This window comes from Elgaria multicarinata, chromosome 8, assembly GCF_023053635.1.
Source record: "Elgaria multicarinata webbii isolate HBS135686 ecotype San Diego chromosome 8, rElgMul1.1.pri, whole genome shotgun sequence".
Lineage (NCBI taxonomy): Eukaryota > Metazoa > Chordata > Lepidosauria > Squamata > Anguidae > Elgaria > Elgaria multicarinata.
Genome location: NC_086178.1, coordinates 10,541,343 through 10,560,697, shown reverse-complemented (window position 1 = coordinate 10,560,697; position 19,355 = coordinate 10,541,343). Strand labels below are relative to the sequence as shown.

Sequence of the window (19,355 nt, the reverse complement as noted above, 5' to 3'; positions counted from 1 at the left end):
TCTTCTCTCCCCACTGCAAGGAGCAAGCAGCAAGCACACCCCACCTTCCCCTGGCCGGCTGGAGCTTTACCTGTAAGCAAGGCGGGGCACTAGTCAGCAGATGTTCAGCAGCTGGGGGAAAGTGACTGCAGAGCCCAGGCTCCTGCAGCCCCAGGTCTTCTCTCCCCACTGCAAGCAGCAAGCACACCCCACCTTGCCCTGGCCGGCTGGAGCTTTACCTGTAAGCAAGGCGGGGCACTAGTCAGCAGATGTTCAGCAGCTGGGGGAAAGAGACTCCAGAGCCCAAGCTCCTGCAGCCCCAGGTCATCTCTCCCCACTGCAAGCAGCAAGCAGCAAGCACACTTTGAAACATGTATATTTCAAAGAAAACCACACAGAATCAAAATACAAACTAACAAAGTGCTTTTGGGAAACAATTCTTATGACCCCCTAACACAGCAGTTTCTAGGGATCATTTCCAAACACAAAAAGAAAACAGAATATAATAAAGAGAAGGTGAGTACAGCTTCATACAATGCTTTACAGGCACGAGTTTTAAAAGACCCAGATATGTGGAGAGGGGTTTGCCAAAAAACTGCCCAAGATTATTTCCATGTTTACATGTGCCCCCCTCCAGCACCCACTCCTTACAAGAGGCCTGGATTTCAAAATGGCCATAGGAATACATGGGAATGATGCCACAAGCCCCTCAAGAAACAGAGGAAGCTGAAAATGCTTGAGGGGGTTCAAATTAGCACCCCAAGCATCCTAAGAGTCTGTGCTTGAAACATGTTGCACCGAACTGCCGCCCTCCTTGTGCACAACCATAATATAATTATTCCTAAAGGAAAACTGGGAGAGAGAAGGCAGAGAGGGGAGGTGCTGCACATGGCCAGAAGCTGCAGAGGTGAGGATGCAAGGAAGGCTGGTGTTCATGTAGTAACTAAAAATAATCTGATTTGTTTGATTGCCACATTTTTGTTCTCTATTTTCACCCAAATGGCAGATAGCGAAGCAATATGGAAATATTTGCTGTGTGTGGCTAGGACATCAGCCTGCGATAGGCGTGTCTGGATTCCAAGCTGTGAAAGAAGTGCTGATCAACCACGCAGAAGCATTCTCTGAGCGACCACCGTCTCCTTTCGTAAAAGCTGTAGGAAGAGAAAGGGGTAAGTTGGGAAGAGTAAAAACTTGTACCGCTCATTTTTCTAGAGAAGATCCTGTGAAAATTTCAGTCGAGATATCGTTAGCAGGTGAAATCAGGTAATAGCAGTTAAACTGTATTTACCAGCTGTTAAGAGGATTGCGACATATACGGTATAATAGAGCATTACCTTCACTCAGAAGACAACAAATTAGACCTGAAATAGTTGTGATGAAGGTTCTCAAGGGCAAGTCTTGCTGGTTTGAAAGGTATACCTGGAAAAGCCACTGTCAGCAGGTGGAGAGTCCATTTGGCAGGAGGGATGTCTTGGGCTCATGATGACGTCCTGGGGCATTCTTCTCCTCCTCCTCCCAACCTGGCTACCACGGCAGCAGTGGGAGGAGGAGAGTGCCTTCCCCTGGCAGCTGCCCCATCTTCTAACAAAGCTGCCAACGCATAAGGCGGCATGGTTACTTCTGCAATAGTCAACTTGTACAAATGATCCCCTTAAGGCAATGATATATGCAACATTAAAGGGTACCTTTGTGCTTTTAATGCTGCATACATAAGCAACTTGGGGATTACGGAAGTAACTGTGTGCATATTGGCAGTTTGGTTAGGGGATGGACGTGTTTCCTGGGAACTTGCTGCATTGTTCCTCAGCTCTCGCGGGATGGCAGTAAGGATGGCTCAGCTGGTGGCCGCCACAACCAGACAGACGTGGCTCCATGTATCCCTAGTTGGAAGAGAGATCAAGGAAGCAGAGCTCAGAACTGGGGAAAGAAAGAAGTCTCCCAGTTTGAGAGGACCTTGCTGGCTGAAAGTCTTCAAGCCAGAGATGGTGTCTCAGGAGAGCAGGAAGGTGTGAGATTATGGTGGAGCTTCAAGCAGGCAACGTAACCCAGCACCAGAAGGATTTATGCAGAGGTCTGACCAGAGGAGATTTCAAGGAAAGGAATCACCTTAGAAGACAGAAGAAGCAGGAAGAGGAAGTTTGTTGTACAGCCTTGATTTCTGGCTGTGTGGAATTGGCTAGGGTGGACCTTAGGGGAGAAACCTGAACACAAATTAGGCTGGGGAAGACTCTCTTACATACTACCAAAAGTAACCAATCATATTTTAAACAATCTCAGCCTATTACTCATAAAGTGACATATAACCCCTTAATTTTTAAAATGTCTCTCTAGTCGTAAGTATCAATCACATACCTTCACCATAGAAACTGGGAAGCTGAAGCTGAAGCAATAGAGTTTTAGCATTAGTTGAGCATTTAACAGCGCTATTCCCTTACTGTGAGATTTACTTTGGAGCTTTATTAAAACTGTGGCAGGGAGTTCCATGGATCCAAGTCTCAAAATTTTGGAATGGATACCCAAGTTGTTCTGCTGCAGAGGCACACAGTGTTGTCAGTGGTATCAGTAACTGTACTAGATGGATTCTGCCTCAGCAATACAGTTCTTAGTTGCTAAAAGAATGGGCCGCCTTTGGATGCACAGGCCTGATCTCCAGCAGATGTTGACTGTTCTAGGCTGGCAACCTCAGGATTTCAACATGCATTTTGTGAGTAACAATTTCTCATTGTTTCTTGATGACCTGAGGGATTCTACTTTCAAACGGCCACACCTGGAAGCAGCAGAGACGGTTTGCTGTAGTGACTCTGCGGAAGCTGGGAGTGGGGAAGAAAGGCATGGAGCACCAAATACAAGAGGAGGCCCAGCAGCTGGTGGAGATTATTGCACATGCAAAGGGTATGTAATGCTAGGAAATAATGCCGAAATGTCTCCCAATGTGCAGAAATCTTTTTGTGCTCTGTATGCAATTTCATTGATGTTACTTGATTTGTAATGCAAAAATTAGGGCTGTGCACGCCCTACCCGAACCGCTTCAGAACCCGATCCGGACCTTCAGGATCTGGACCGAACTGGTTCGGGTCGAACTGGGCCTCCCCCGATCCACTTTGGAACCAGATCCGGAGCGATATCCAGAGGTCCAGATCGATATTCAGCCCCCATTTTGCCCCCCTTCCCCACTTACTTGCCTCCATGGCAGATGGCAGAGGCAGGTAAGTGGGGAAGGGGGGACAAAAAGAGGGCCAAATAAGCCCACCTCCCCCCTTACCTGGCTCCGTCGTCCATCATCTGTCCATGCGGCAGCTTCAACTGTGGCCCAGGCCTCAGGCCGGAAACAGGCTGCGGCCTGTAACCGGCCTGAAGCCTGGGCTGCAGTTGAAGCCACCGCCTGGACTGCAACGGACCCAGGTAAGCCCCCCTCCCCTCTTCCCCACTTACCAGGCTCTGCTGCCGTCACTGCATGGTCCATGGTGGCGGTGGACAGGGGATCCAGGTAAGCTCCCTTTCCCCACTTACCTGGCTCCGGAGCTTCAGACCATTCTGAATCGCTTCGAACTGTTCCAAACCGCTTTGAGCCGATCCAGACCTCCCCCAATCCACTCCGGAACTGAGCTTCTGATGTCAGGATCCACTTTGGATCTGGGTATCCGTAAAGGTGTGGAGCACACCCCTAACAAAAATACCTTGCCAAAAATCCCTATTGCCTCCTATGCACCACAATGAAATCCCACTCTGGGTATTAATAGGAGATGCTGGATTAATATTAATATTCCTCCATTTTCAGGGCAGCCACTTGACCCTTCCTTGCCTATCACCAATGCAGTCTCCAACATGATTTGTGCAGTGACATTTGGACACCGGTTTCCTCTTGAAGATGAAAAATTCCAGAAACTGATTGACGCTCTTGACATTGCCTTAAAATTTCCAGGCTCCATCTCTTTTGTTGTGAGTAGGCTTTTTTTCCCCTTTCTGACTCAGACAGGTCTCTCTCTTTGATCCCTGTTGAAAATAACATTTTGCCAAAATGCACATGGCATGGAGGGGTGTCATGCATTTTTGCAAGGGTGAATTTGCACTAATGAAAAATTGATGCAAATTCTGGAAACGGGGGGTGGGGGAGATTCCATGAAGAAACTGACGATGCAATGAAAGGCACTTAAGGATCTGTCAAATACAGACATAATGGATTTTACAGAATCTGTGCATCTCCTAGTTTGTAACCTGCTTCATAGAATTCACTCTTCATCACAAAAGTTAAGGCTGCAGGAGCTATACTAGAGTGACCAGATACAAAAGAGAGCAGGGCTCCTGCAGCTTTAACTGTTGTGAGGAAGAAGAATTTTACCAGGTGCTGCATATGTACAAGTGACTCCTGCTGAAATTCTCCTTTCAATGCAACAGTTAAAAAGACAAGAGCCCTGTCCTCCTATTCACACGGGGAGCTTATGTAATATTGGAGGGGTGATCTAAACTGATTCAACCTTCATTATGGCTACGTTAAACCACTCCTCCCTGGTTTGCCTGTGGCATCCCATTCTGCGGAGGGTCAGCTGGGATAGGATGGAGGAAAACCAGCTCAAATGGGGGGAGCATCTCACCTTCGTGGCAGCATCAGTGGTTGGTGATGCCTGCATTGGAGTTATGTAAGCTTCATCTCACCAGGCTTATATTGTGCTGTTGCAGCAAAATCTATGCAAAAGACTCAGATGACGCTGACATTATTGTCTGCTTTAACTGCAAAGGACTCGGATGACGTTGACTATGTCATGCTGTGATTGTGGTCCTTCCCCCCCCCCCCCACATTTATAGTGAAATATTTTGGTGCGGGGAAAGTCTGGTTTTTCCAGGCATGTGAAAACAGATAGCTCAAATTTCAGATTGTATTTTTTTCATCCATCATGTTTTCAAGGGGCGGTATTGCTGATGAAGGAGAGGGCTGTGCAAATTCAAATCCTTTCCTCCTCCTGCTTATGAATTCCCCGCTCCCTCCTGGCAGGGAAACAGGAGCAGCTAAACCCCCCAAGTTGAACAAGCAAAAAGCAGCAGCAGCAAATCAAGCAGCCAGTACAGCGAGGGAGGAAAGGAGGTGGGGAGAGACTCTTCAGATCTGTTTGTGTTTTTAACAGTTTTCGACTGCAAAGGAACACGTTTTTCTCCAGGTCCATAAGAGCGCTCTTCAAACCAAGACAAGGCTGGTCAGTTTCACCCAAATGTCTTGTCAGTTTCAAGCAAAGCCCTTTGGCTGCTTCTAAATCAGTGTGTGTTTTTAAAGTTGCAAAAATTTAGACTGCAATTTGAGGGGCTCTAATTTGGAAATGCATTCTGTTGAACTCAATGCGATTTATTTACTGAGGCCCTTGCTAGACTTGGGTTTGGCCTGTTGCGAACCCCGGCCTGGCCCCTGTGCGTCCAGATGATGCACAGGGGATACTGGGCTCAGGCAGCGGTAACCCTCCCTTGCTCAGGGATAACAGGCACTGGCTGTGACCCGGTAATTCCCGTGGTCTTAGGCTGATCCTGAGTCCACAGGTGTGTAGCCCATTCCGCCACTTTTCCTGGCTACCACATTTACTTGCGAGTAGCCATGAGGAGTTGTCCCAATTCAAACAACCAATGAATGGTTGGAGGAGGTACAAAGAAGATCTGGGGTGTGGGAATAACATGTGTGAGTGGACCTCAATGGATCTGTGCAAAGCGCTACAGCAGAGGGGTATGTTTACAAGTTTTTATATTCTATAAAAGCACTATATAAGCTTTATATAACTGAAATGGGATAATTTGAGCATAAACCAGAACAAAAGTGTACGTGGGATGAACCTCATCTTCTCTGACAACTAAAAGAGAAAAAAAGGGAGTGACCCTGTTCAGATGACATGCTAAGCCATGGTGGTTAAGCATTCTGACCTAAACATTATGGCTTAACGTTTCCTAGGAGACATGACTTAGCGTTTCTTGTGAACTAGTCTTAACACTGGTGGCTATGTAACTACAGGTCAAGCACCTTCACTATACCTTTGCTTCAAAGGGGTTAGCTGCTAAGGTACGCAGCCCCCTCCCCTATACATATCAGTGAACCCTTTCACTTCTCCACCCCAGAATCTAGTGATTGTGGGTTTCAGAAGAAGATTCTAATTCCAGCTTTTCAATAAATGAGAATACAATTGATGTCAGGCTTCAAGAATATTCTAGAGAATGATACTGAAGTGCTAATCCAAAGGGGTTGGCTTGTTTTACCCAGCCTCCTCCTTGATGATGTCAGGATTTTGCTTATTTTCCCTCTAGTTATATGAAATGTTTCCATGGATCTCTAAGCATCTTCCTGGACCTCAGAAAAGGGCACTGACTGCCTTTCAGTTTGTGCTTTCATTTGCAAGGGAGGAGATAGAGAAGCACAAGGAGCAACAGTCCTTTCATGAGCCACAGGATTTCATTGATTTCTATGTTCTTCAGATGGAGAAAGTAAGTCTATGCTGTACTTGAAAACTACTCTTCCAAGTTCTCTTTATATTTCCTCCTTTGAACACGACTCGTGTAAAGTATTGTTCCATTTCCTGCTCTGGCTGGATAGGAATATCTCATGAGTCACCAGTAATTTCTTCTATGCCTCAGATAATCTTTTCATTCAGTTGCCCTCCCGAAAGTCACCCATTTCAAAATTAGGTACTAGCTTGAGTTATAATCCAAACATCAGTGCATCTACTGAAATATCTATGAAAAAAAGAAAAGCAGATATTGTCATAACTCCAAAGATAAGAGGCTTGCTATTGCTGAGTGGAAATCTTTGCACGAAGACTTTGCTTCTATACTAAAAACAACAACAACTAATCTGGATTAGGGCCCATTCCACACAAAAATACACACTGAGAAAACTAAAAAGATATTTTTTTAACCCTCCTGATTGTGCAAAATGCTTTCTTGATTATATTTTAATTCCACATTACTCTATGAAGCTTATGTACATGCTCATAGTTTCCACTTATTCATTTTTATTTTTATTTATGCATTATTATTGTTGTTGTTATTATTTTTATTATTATTTGTATCCCACCTTAATTCAAACAATATTGAACAATAAGTAACTTCTACTGCTAAAAATGTATTAAATCATTACAAATATATGCTAGTATAAAAAATGCAATAAAAACAAATCAAAATTTGTGCAGCATTAGGCAAATACAGCCTCAAATGCTTTGATAAAAAGCAACATTTTAACTTGGTGCTAAATGCCACAACAGTGAAGGCTCTCTCCCATATACCACCATTACAGATGCCTAACGCTGCTGGGATGCAGAGGAAGGCTCCTCCAATGGAGCTCAAATCTCCAGCAGGCCCTTCATGTGGAGTAGGCGTAAAATGGTTGAAGACCATAAAAACCTACAACTTTTTTTCTGTTATTGTTAGAAACCTCAAACTCAGCACCATGATAGCTTATCCTTGTATACACATGCATGCCAAGCCTCAAGCAAATCCAAGCCTCCCTTGATTTTGGGGAGATTTTTGAAAAATGCACACCCCATTTTCAGAAATGGGATTTACTCCGACATTTTTACAGATAAAAATTTGGAAGCAGGCACCCTCACAGATGCCATCTAGATCCACATTCGTGGCAAGTTTCAAGCAAATCCTATCATCCCTTGATTTTTGGCGGGTTTTTTAACCTTTAAAGCATCACCCCTAACCCCAATTCATACCCCTTTTGATATTTCTGTCAATTTTCATGTTAGAAATGTCAAATTAGGCACCATGACACCTGATCCATGTATAAATATGCATGCTAAGCTTCAAGCAAATCCAAGCCTCCCCTGATTATTGGGGGATTTTTGAAAATCTGACACCCCATTTTCAGAAATGGGATTTACTCTGACACTTTGACAGTAAAAAATTGGAAGCATGCACCCACAAAGATGCCATCTAGATCCACATTTATGGCAAATTTTAAGCAAATCCCATTATCCCCAGATTTTTGGCAGTGGGTTAAACTTTTAACTCACCCCAATTCAAGTCCCATGCTAGAACTCCATCTATTTTCACATTAGAAATGTCAAATTAGGCTCCATGACACCTGATCCATGTATACACATGCATGCCAAGCCTCAAGCAAATCCAAGCTGCCCCTGATTTTTGAGGGATTTTTGAAAATCTGACACCCCAGTATCTCAGGGATTTTTAAAGCTGCACATAGCTCAATGGGCTTTATTCATGGCCATTTCAAAGGAAATCCCAACACGCCATGAATTGGGGAGTAGATAAACCTAAATATGAATCTTTTTCCACACTTGAAAAATTTATTTGGAACTTCAAAAAGTCTAAGGGAGTGCAGGAAGGACTTATCTCCTGAGTCAAAGCAACACACACACAAACCATCCCTGCGAGGTGGGCACAGAGGAGGACAGGCAGCACTGGGAGCAAGCATGCCAGAAGCTTGTGGGGTTGAACCACAAAGCCCATCATGTAGTACAGCTCCCAGGCAGCAGGCGGGCAGAGAGGCAGGCAGAGATGTACGACTATGGGAAAGATCTATGGGGAAGTCATTCCCAGCTGATGCCGCACCACAACAGCACCCAGGTGGAGGAGGGAAGGCAGGCGTGCAGCAGACATTTCTGGGGGCACAAGGAAGTGAGCCTAGGATTGTTTCAAAGCCAGTAATGCAAACCGTCCCTGCGAGGCGGGCACAGAGGAGGACAGGCAGCACTGGGAGCAAGCATGCCAGAAGCTTGTGGGGTTGAAACACAAAGCCCATCATGTAGTACAGCTCACACGCACCAGGTGGGCAGAGAGGCAGGCAGAAATGTAAGACTATGCCAAAGATCTATGGGGAAGTCAGTCCCAGCTGATGCCGCACCACAACAGCACCCAGGTGGAGGAGGGAAGGCAGGAATGCAGCAGAGATTTCTGGGGGCACAAGGAAGCGAATCACACCCCTACTATTCGATACAGTTCCTCTATTCTCTCTCCATGTAGAAAAACACTCTTCACTTCCAGGTGCCTTACTTGCATCTTTTTGGAGGCTGCTTGATTCATGATTATTCTGATAGCACTATATTTCGCAATTGGGGGCAAAATTTTCATCAAAGTCTTCTCTACTCTCCTGTAGGCATCTTTGCCCACAAGTCTTGCCTTGTTGAGTTCTACTTCAACTTCTGCCCCTTGCTTTACCTTAAAGACCTATTTGCATCCTATGGCTTTCTTGCTGGTGGTAGTTTAGTTAGACTTCACGCAATGGTGATTGGTGGCCAATCTGAGTGACGTGGCAGAAAATAGGATACCAGAGTCTAAGCCAAGGGCATCATTGGATATGGAGCAAGGGGGTCACCAGAGGTGGAATAATCTATGATCCACCCCCAGCCAGCAACCCCTACACAGAAAGGAAGCACTCAGGCACATGAACTTCAAGTTTATAAGTGCAAATGAGGAATGGGTAAATCACACAGCCATACAAAAGCACTCCTTTAGATCCACGTTCTCTTGTTCCAGCAGAGAACCAAGTGACTTTATGTTCACAAGTGCACAGGAGGATGGGAGGGAAGTCCCAAAAACACACAAAATCATGATGCTACTAATGATAATATCCTCAGAGCCACATAGCCAGGGCTGTCTCTGTGTCCATGATGGGCCCCAGGACTCACAGTAGTGAGTCTTCTACTCTGGCCCCAACACTGATCTTGCACATGACATGTTTGCAAGCACACACTAGTGTCAAAATAGATTAACAATGCAAGAACATTTTTCACTACATATTTTAGTGGAAACCATTTCCCATATTCTCCTGGAAGCTAAAGCCTTATGTCTTTTCCATGGTAAAGAACACAAATAGAGACACACACCAAGCAGGATATGACACTTCAAAAACGGTTTGAAAACTGTATATGTAGTGTGTCCTGGGCCCCAACGGTTTCTGCCACAGTATAAAACACAGAAATACAGAAAACAGACACACATTAAAGAGCTCTCTTATACACACAGGCACACATATACACATACTCGCACTCAAGAAAGAGATATAGACTAGGGATGTGCTCCGCTTCTAATTGGACCGGCGAATTAGAAGAGGAGCGGGGGGCTTTGCCTGCCTTTAAGGCGGAAGCGAAGAGGATTGGGGGGCCGGCGGAGCGTGGCGAAGAGGATCGAGGTGAAGGCGAATCCTTCTCCATGATCCGGAGCTCCGCCGGAAAGGTAAGTGGGGTTTACCGGGCCCTGCTGCTGTCGCTGTCGCCCATGCGGTGACGGCGGCAGGGCCCGGTAACCCCCAACCGCCCTCCTCTCCCTTACCTGCCTCCGTCCGCGGTCCGTTGGCTTCTTCAATTGAGCCCGCGGTTCAACCAGGAAGTCTGGGCCGGTTGTGGCCCAGACTTCCTGGTTGAACCGCGGGCTCAATTGAAGAAACCGACAGACCGCGGACGGACACAGGTAAGGCCCCCCTCCCCCTTGGTCCCTTACAGGGCTCTGCCGCCGTTGCCGTCGGCTTGTACCTTGGCGTGCATGTGTATCCCTGGATAAACTATCATGGTGCCGAGTTTGAGGTTTCTAAAGTGCAAATTGACGGAGCTATCGAAAGGGGTGTGAATGGGGTGCCCGATTTTCATAAATTCCCCAAAAATCAGGGGATGATGGGACTGCCTTGAGTCTGGGCATGCGTTTGTATCCCTGGATAAACTATCATGGTGGTGAGTTTGAGGTTTTTAACGTGCAAATTGACGGAGCTATGGAAAGGGGTGTGAATGGGGTGCCCGATTTTCATAAATTCCCCCAAAATCAGGGGATTATGGGACTGCCTTGAGTCTGGGCATGCGTTTGTATCCCTGGATAAACTATCATGGTGGTGAGATTGAGGTTTTTAACGTGCAAATTGACGGAGCTATCGAAAGGGGTGTGAATGGGGTGCCCAATTTCCATAAATTCCCCAAAAATCAGGGGATGATGGGACTGCCTTGAGTCTTGGTGTGCATGTGTATCCATGGATAAGCTATCATGGTGGTGAGTTTGAGGTTTTTAACGTGCAAATTGACGGAGCTATCGAAAGGGGTGTGAATGGGGTGCCTGATTTTCATAAATTCCCCAAAAATCAGGGGATGATGGGATTGCCTTGAGTCTTGGCTTGCGTGTGTATACATCCATGAGGTGTCATGGTGCCAAACTTGAGGTTTCTAACTTTAACAGAAAAAAAGTTATATACTTTTTTAGCTTAATGCAAGCCTATGGGGGGGAAACGGAGCTCCGATCCGGATCAGGAGCTCCGCAGCGGAGCGGAGCAGACATAGGCAGAGCGGGGGCGGGGTGGAGCAGCCCGATCCACGAATCGCGTATCTGGAAGAGAAGCGGAGCGGGGGGGTCTGTGCACACCCCTAATATAGACCTTAGGTAGACCTACCTTACAGTCTGTGACGGAGGAAGGAAGATGTTGCTTTGTGATTAATGCGAGATCCCTCCTCCGTTTACACGTGAGGCGTGACGACCTCAGGAAGAGAGGTCTCGTGCCCGCCATTTTTTAATTTTTAAAGAGGAAGGAGCGCACGAACGGTCGTGCGCTAAAAGTAATTTTTGATTTAATTTTAATTACTTTTCCCACTCGCCCCACCCTAACCCCAGTGGGTGCAGCCCTCCTGAGGAGCGCTGCACCCCGTGTGTGGCTCCCAGTCTCTGCGGCAACAGGCCACATGTTCCATGGTCTCAGGCTCATCCTGAGACCATGGAAAAAGCAGGCCCAAAGGTAAGGGCTCTATCTTGGGTCAAGGGAGGGATCATTCCTCCCTGATCTTGCGATACACTGTGCGTCATGTGGAGACACAGGGATGATCCTGGGGTTCGACCTGTGATAAAGCCCGGTCTAGCTAAGGCCATAGAGTGACTCACTGCCTCATTCAGACTCACTGCCTCAAACAGACAAATTATCAGCAGAAGGTGCTGTCTGCACATAAATCTGTACATGGATCTCGAAACATTCAAGTATGAGATGTAATAGGCTGCTACGACAACAAGGATGGCACAGAAAGTAAGGTAGTGTTTAGGAACAGCCTATAATTCATTCTAAATTCAATTTTACCTTTTCCCATTTTCAACATTAGAGCAAGAATGACCCCAACTCTACCTATGATGAAGAGAACCTGGCTCAGTGCATTCACGACTTCTTTCTCGCGGGAACAGAGACAACTACCACTTCTCTGAGATGGGCACTTCTCCTCCTGACAAATCGTCCAGATATCCAAGGTGAGAGAGATCTGCCCCATGGGATCGAGGGACACTCTTGATCCCAATCATGTCATTCTTTTAAGATTTCTTATCTTTCAAATGATGTGCTAAGATGTAAACAGCTGGGATTGTTTAGCTTGGGAGAAAAGGATGTTAAGGGGAGGCATGATAGAGGTGTACAGAATTATGCATGGTCTGGAGAATGTTGTCAGGGAGACATTTTTCCCCCTTTCTCAAAATACCAGAACCCAATGGGGTCATCCCATGAAGCTGCTTGGTGGGAGATTCAGGACAAATGAAAGGAAGCACTTCTTCACACAGTGCATAGTTAAATTATGGAATTCATGACCACAAGATGTAGTAATGGCCACCAATTTGTGTGGCTTTAAAAGAGGGCAGGATAAATTCTTGGAGGAGAAGGCTACTAGCCCTGATGGATAAGTGCAACCTCCAGTATCCAAGGCAGTAACAATGTGTGCATAAGTTGCTGGCGAACATGGGTGGGAGGGTGCTGTTACATCATGTCCTGCTTTGTTCATCCCTTTTTTAAAAAAATATTTTTTTTATTGATTTTCTATAACTATATAATAAGCATACTTCTAAACAATGCAAACATTACATAATAATAGCCCCGTAATACATAATACATAATACATAATAATACATACTAAGAAAATTAATAAACATACATTCTTTTCACTTAATTCTGCTTGATGTAATCATTGATTAATATTAACATTAACGTTAAAGTGCACCCCCAACCCAGGGATCTTATTCTGATTTTCAAAATCTCATTGATTCTTCTGGGGGTGTTTTACAAAGTCCAAAAACTGTTTCCATATTTCTTCAAAATCATTCGTTTTTGTCATTCCTCTTCTAACTCTGATGTTACATGTTACTTTTAGGGGTGTGCACGGACCCCCCGCTCTGCTTCACTTCCAGATCCATGATTTTCGGATCGGGCCGCTTCGCCCTGCCCCCGCTCCACCCATGTCCGCTCCGCTCCACTCGGAGCTCCGGATCTGGATCGGAGCTCCGTTTCCCCCCCCCATAAGCTTGCATTGAAAGCTAAAAAAGTAAACAACTTTTTTTCTGTTCAAGTTAGAAACCTCATGGGTGGCACCATGACACCTCATAGGTGTCACATGCACACCAAGTTTCAAGGAAATCCCATCATCCCCTGATTTTTGGGGAATTTTTGAAAATCGGGCACCCCATTCACACCCCTTTCCATAGCTCCATCAATTTGAACGCTAAAAATCTCAAACTCACCACCATGAGACCTTATCCAGGGACACACAGGCAGGCAGGCAGGCAGGCAGGCAGCATGCATTGTAGTGCCGCAAGGATGGCTTGAGTACTAACGCATAGCAAACCAACCCGTAAGCGGGCGCAAGGAGCAAGTGAGGCAAAGATGGCTGGTTGTTTCTTTCTAAGCCAGCAGTTACGCCTTGAGGGGCACAGAGGAGGATGACTGGGAGCAAGCGTGCCGGAGGGTGCTGGGCACGAACCGCAAAGCCCATCTCCCAGGCACCAGGCAGGCAGAGTGGCAGGCAGAGCAGGCGAGGAGTCAGTCCTGGCAGATGCCCCACCACAGCAGCACCCTGGGTGGGGGAAAGCAGGCAGGCAGGCAGGCAGGCAGGCAGGCAGGCATGGGTTGGCGGGCCCAGAAAAGCTGGTACCTTGCACAAGTAAGCCATAGATCTGCGGGGGAGTCAGTCCCAGCAGATCCAGCTACCTCACAAGGATGGCTCCCAGCCAACTTGCTTCTCAAAGAGAGGGTTACAGCGGAAGAGGGGTGGGACGAGACCGGGGAGAGAAGCTGGACCAGCTTCTGCTACTAATCCTCACCCACATCCTGGAGGACCACAGCATCCAACACAAAGTGGCTGTGGTGAAATCAATGGCTGTCATGAGTTGAAGTGAGAGCTCACTTCTCAGAAGTCCATGACTTGAAGTGAGTGACAGCTTGCTTCTCAAAGAGAGGGTTACAGCGGAAGAGGGGTGGGACGAGACCGGGGAGAGAGCCACGGCCAGCTGCGCCTCCACCGTAGGGGCTGTGCTCAAGTGTCTGAACTTGAAGTTGAAGTGAGAGCTCACTTCTCAGATAACTTTAATTGCTCCATCTGAGACTGGGGAGAGAAGTTCGACCAGCTGCTGCAACTAATCCTCCTCACCCACATCCTGGAGGACCAAAGCATCCACCGAGAAGTGGCTGTGGTGAAGTCAATGGCTGTCATGAGTTGAAGTGAGAGCTCACTTCTCAGATAACTTTGCTCCATATGAGACTGGGGAGAGAAGCTCGACCAGCTGCTGCAACTAATCCTCCTCACCCACATCCTGGAGGACCAAAGCATCCACCGAGAAGTGGCTGTGGTGAAGTCAATGGCTATCATGAGTTGAAGTGAGAGCTCACTTCTCAGAAAACTTAAACTGTCCGTACGCACTAAGTGGCTGTGCTACAGGAGATCGGTCGACTGCTGGAGCTTGGCTCGCGCACATAGGGGAAGTCCATGAGTTGAAGTGACAGCTTGCTTCTCAAAATCACCTGACTGGATCACGAATAGTGCATCTGATCCCTGAGCTCTCCAAAGGGCGACTCGTGGACTGCTGGAGTTAACCTCCCTCAATTGGGGAGTGACGGGCAGGCGGGCATGGTCAGGCAGGCACGGGCCGGTGGGCACAAAGGAGCTGGTACCATGCACAGGTATGCCATAGATCTCTGGGGGAGTGAGTCCCAGCAGATCCAGCTACCTCACAAGGACGGCTCCCAGGCAGGCGGGAATGGGCAGGCAGGCAGGTAGGCAGGTGGGCATGGGCAGGCAGGCAGGCAGGCGGGCAAGCATGGGCCGGTGGGCACAAAGGAGCTGGTACCTTGCACAGGTATGCCATAGATCTCTGGGGGAGTGAGTCCCAGCAGATCCAGCTACCTCACAAGGACAGCTCCCAGGCAGGCGGGCATGGGCAGGCAGGCAGGCAGGCAGCCGGGCAAAAAGGAGCTAGTAGTTACTGAAGCAGTTACTTTGAGTGTGGAAGATTTGTGTGCAGGCTTGGAGCACATTAACGTTGCTGCTGGATGCAAAGTGGAAGTGTTGGATGACATGGAAAAACCAAGCCTCAGCCAGAACCTTCCAAAGGGCAACCCGTGGACTGATGGAGTTTTCCTCCTGTTCCCGGTGGCTGGGACGGGTCTCGGCTTCTCAAAGCCATGGCACTGGTGTTTATGCACTGCAGCTTCTCCTACGAGAGCTGTCCCACCGACGACCGGTGCCTTACTGGAGCTTAGCTTTTTGTCTGAGGGGAACTCCATGAGTTTAAGTGACAGCTTGCTTCTCAAAGAGGGGTGGGATGAGACTGAGGAGAGAGAACAGAGCATCCACCATAGTGGCTCTTCAATGACAGAGCTTCAGGAAGAAGTGAAGTGACAGCTCACTTCTCAGAACACTTTAACTGTCCGTACGCACAAATTGGCTGTCCCACGGACGACTGGTGCCTTACTGGAGCTCAGCTTTTTCTCAGAGGGGAACTCCATGAGTTTAAGTGACAGCTTGCTTCTCAAAGAGGGGTGGGATGAGACTGAGGAGAGAGAACAGAGCATCCACATTAGTGGCTCTTCAATGACAGAGCTTCAGGAAGAAGTGAAGTGACAGCTCACTTCTCTGAACACTTTAACTGTCCGTACGCACTAATTGGCTGTCCCACGGACGACCGGTGCCTTACTGGAGCTCAGCTTTTTCTCAGAGGGGAACTCCATGAGTTTAAGTGACAGCTTGCTTCTCAAAATCAGCAGCCTGGTCGAGTAGTCCACTTGATCCCTGAGCTCTCCAAAGGGCGACCCGTGGACTGCTGGAGTTTAACCTCCCTCAATTGGGGAAGTGAATGAGTTTCAGTGAAAGGTTACTTCTCAAAATCAGCACACTGATCGAGTACTCCATTTGATCCCCGAGCTATCCAAACTGGGCGACACGTGGACTGCTGGAGTTTAACCTCCCTCAATTGGGGAAGTGAACTGAATTGTAGAAGGACTACTGCCTGCCTGCCTGTATGTAAGGCGAAGAAGGCATGACCTTACTGAGAGAGACGAATCGAATGATTCAGAGTTGATGTTGTGAACAGAAACACAGCTACTAAATAATAATAATAATAAAAGTAATAATAATAATAATAATAATAATTAATAATAATAATAATAAGAAGAAAAAGCCTGCCTGGCTGCCTGCCTGCCTGAACTGTAGTCTGCCTACCAACCGAAGGAGGGATGGAATTAAAGGGAGGGGAGCCTGCCTGTCACTCCCACGAGGGCTTGAGGGTGGGGTATCCCAGCAGGGGCAGATTGCTCTTCAGAAAGACCAGCTGCTCCACCAAGTCCAGCTCCAAGCGAGAGCGGTGAGGGGTTACTATGTCGCCCGCCATAGAGAAGACCCTCTCGCTTGGAACACTGGTGGGTGGACAGCTGAGTCGATCCATGGCCACCCACGCCAGGTCTGGCCAAATCTGGTGGCGGGATGACCAGTAGGCCAGGGGGTCCATGGTGCACTCCTCCATGGGCTCTGACAGGTAACGCTGCATGGCGGTTGCAGCGTCATCCTGGCTGGTGGCTGGCTGGGGAGGGTCTCTGCCCAAACACGGCATGCAGAGCCTCTGCCCAATACCCCTGGCCTGTGCTGCTGCTGGGAGGGATGCAGGTGAGGCTGCTGCTGGTGCTTCTGCTGCTGACGCTGCGGGGAGTGGTGGCCTGCTCCTCTGCCTCACTCTGCCCCACCCTCTTGGCCCGTGCCGCCCGCACTTCGCCCACCAGCATTTCCACCCAGTGCTGCCTGCTAGTTGGCCCACAAAGCTCATCCTTCACACGAGGGTCACACATGGCTGCCAACATGTGGACCCTGTCTGTTTGGATGGGCTCCAGCCTCCGCGTCAGGCCGTCCCTCAGCCTAGTCACTGCTTCACGGACCTCGGGCTCGAAGCACCTGCCGGTTACGGGATCCTTGTACTCCAGAAACTTGCCCATCTGTTTCTGGAGATGCCTGCATACAGGGATCACCTGGCTGAGGAGGGCAGAGCTAGTGCTCAGGGTCTCGGTGGCCTTAAGGAACGGCTTGAGGACCGCCACCAGCTGGGACATGGCGTCCCACTGTTGCTTGCCCAGGTGGACGCCCATGTCCCTGACCCTGAACAAGTCGTGGATGGCACGCTGTTGCTCCACCATACGCTCCAGCATCAGGTAGGTGGAGTTCCAGCGTGTCACCACGTCTTGCACTAGCCTGTGCTGCGGGAGATTCAACTCCTCCTGCTTCTCCCGCAGCAAGCGACTGCCCTTGACGCTGTGGTGGAAATGCCCTGCCACCTTTCTGCAGCTCTCCAGGAGGTTACGGATCCGGGACAGGGTACCGAGGTTGGCCTTGGTGCCCATCCCAAGGCCATTCCTCACCACAAGGTTCAAGACGTGCGCGATGCAGCGGACGCCCTCGAATCCGCCATCGCACACCGCCTTCACCATGTTGGGTTCCCCGTCCGTGACCATGTAACCGTGGGTGACCTTCTGCCCAGCTAGCCACCCATCCACCATGCGGTTCATGGCCTCCGTAATCTCCCCTGCCGTGTGGGACTGGTCCATCACTTGCATATGGAGGAGGGCCCAGCAGTAGCCCTCCTTGCCAGTCCCTCTAGTGCTGGATGATGCTTCCTGCCCCACGGCTGCCCACCAGTGAGCCGTCAGGGACAGGGAAACGTGCACTCCCCCCTCGCTGGAACAAATGTCTGAGGTGAAGTGCACCATCTGTGCCTCTGCCTGGCACAGATGACCCAGCACTAACTCCCTGCACGAACAGTACAGGGAAGGCACCACCCGCCTGCTCAGGGTGGTGCGACACGGCAGCTTATAGTATGGCACCACAAGCGGCATCAGCCTCTTGAAGCCTGCGTTGTCGACGAGGCTGAATGGCTGGTCGTCCAATGCCACCATCTCACCGATGCGAGTGGTGATCTGGGTGGGCGTTGGAAAATGCCATCTTGTGGGTCCATACTTCCCCCACCCCATGTCCTGCAGGGTTGCCTGCCTAACCCTCGTGGGGATGGGAGATGGAGAGCTTAGAGTGGCAGTGGCAGTGCCAGCAGCAGCAGCAGCAGCCTTCGGCTTTCCCCTGGAACCAGTCGCCTTGCCCGCCTCTTTCCCCAGCAAGATCAACTGGTGTTGCCTCTTAAGATGCATCTTCATGCTGCTGGTTCCATAATGCCCTGTAGATGAACCCCTGCTTAGGGTGAGTTTGCAGTGGCGACAGACAGCAAAGCGGGGATCCGCTCCCAACTCAAAGTGATCCCATACTATGCTTGTCTTCCGCTTCCGTGGTGACACCACCAATTGCCCGCCTGAGCTCTCTGGTGTTGCCACAGAAACAGGGGTGGCAGCGGAAGAGGGGTGGGATGAGACTGGGGAGAGAGCCTCGGCCTGCTGCTGCTCCTCCTCAGCACCCACATCCTGGAGGACCACCGCCTCCTCCTCCCCCTCCACTGTGCTGAGGACCTCATCTAGGAGGTCTGGAGACAGGTCCATCAACGGGCTCGTTGGCTCAAAGGATAATGAAGGAGTTGGGGATACTCCTCCTCCTCCTCCTCAAATGGCACTGCTGCTTCCACCCTCAAAAAGAGAACGCCGGGCACAAGTTGCAGAAGAGAGTGCCTCTGCCTGCTCCTTCTCCTGCTTCTGTTGCAGAGCAGCCAGCCAAGGAGTTACCCGTTTGATTTTCACAGCAGGAGAGGCAGCCTGCTTACTGGTGCCAGCCTGACCCTTGCCTTGACCACTGCTTTCAGCACGCCCCGCCACAGACATGCGCCTGCTCCCTCTTCTCATGATGATATTACTAATAATAATATCTATAAGAATATACTAATATACTACTACTAATATGTATAAGAATAAAATATTAATACTAATAATAATATGTATAAGTATATACTACTAATAATATGTATAAGAATAAAATATTAATACTAATAATAGTATGTATAAGAATATATGTATAAGAATATAAGAATATGTATAAGAAAATTACTGTATGTAGGGAAATGGGACAAGAAGTGTGTGTATGCTTTGCCCAAACAGGATTTGAAATGCTCAATCAGTGGCTGTTGCACTTCACAAACAGTGCACTGCACACACAGCACACTCACACAATCACACAGTCACACACAGAGTCCAA

General features: G+C 48.5%; 1 protein-coding gene across 1 annotated transcript in view; it reads left to right on the top strand.

Moving 5' to 3' along the window:
- The window catches only part of LOC134402096 (cytochrome P450 2J5-like), a 53,738-nt gene that overhangs the window by 14,199 nt on the left and 20,184 nt on the right, over window positions 1-19,355 (top strand). The window contains exons 2-6 of the mRNA XM_063131426.1: window positions 986-1,148; window positions 2,722-2,871; window positions 3,758-3,918; window positions 6,256-6,432; window positions 12,036-12,177. Coding sequence (XP_062987496.1) covers window positions 986-1,148; window positions 2,722-2,871; window positions 3,758-3,918; window positions 6,256-6,432; window positions 12,036-12,177 — 793 coding nt within the window. The remainder of the gene's footprint in view (window positions 1-985; window positions 1,149-2,721; window positions 2,872-3,757; window positions 3,919-6,255; window positions 6,433-12,035; window positions 12,178-19,355) is intronic.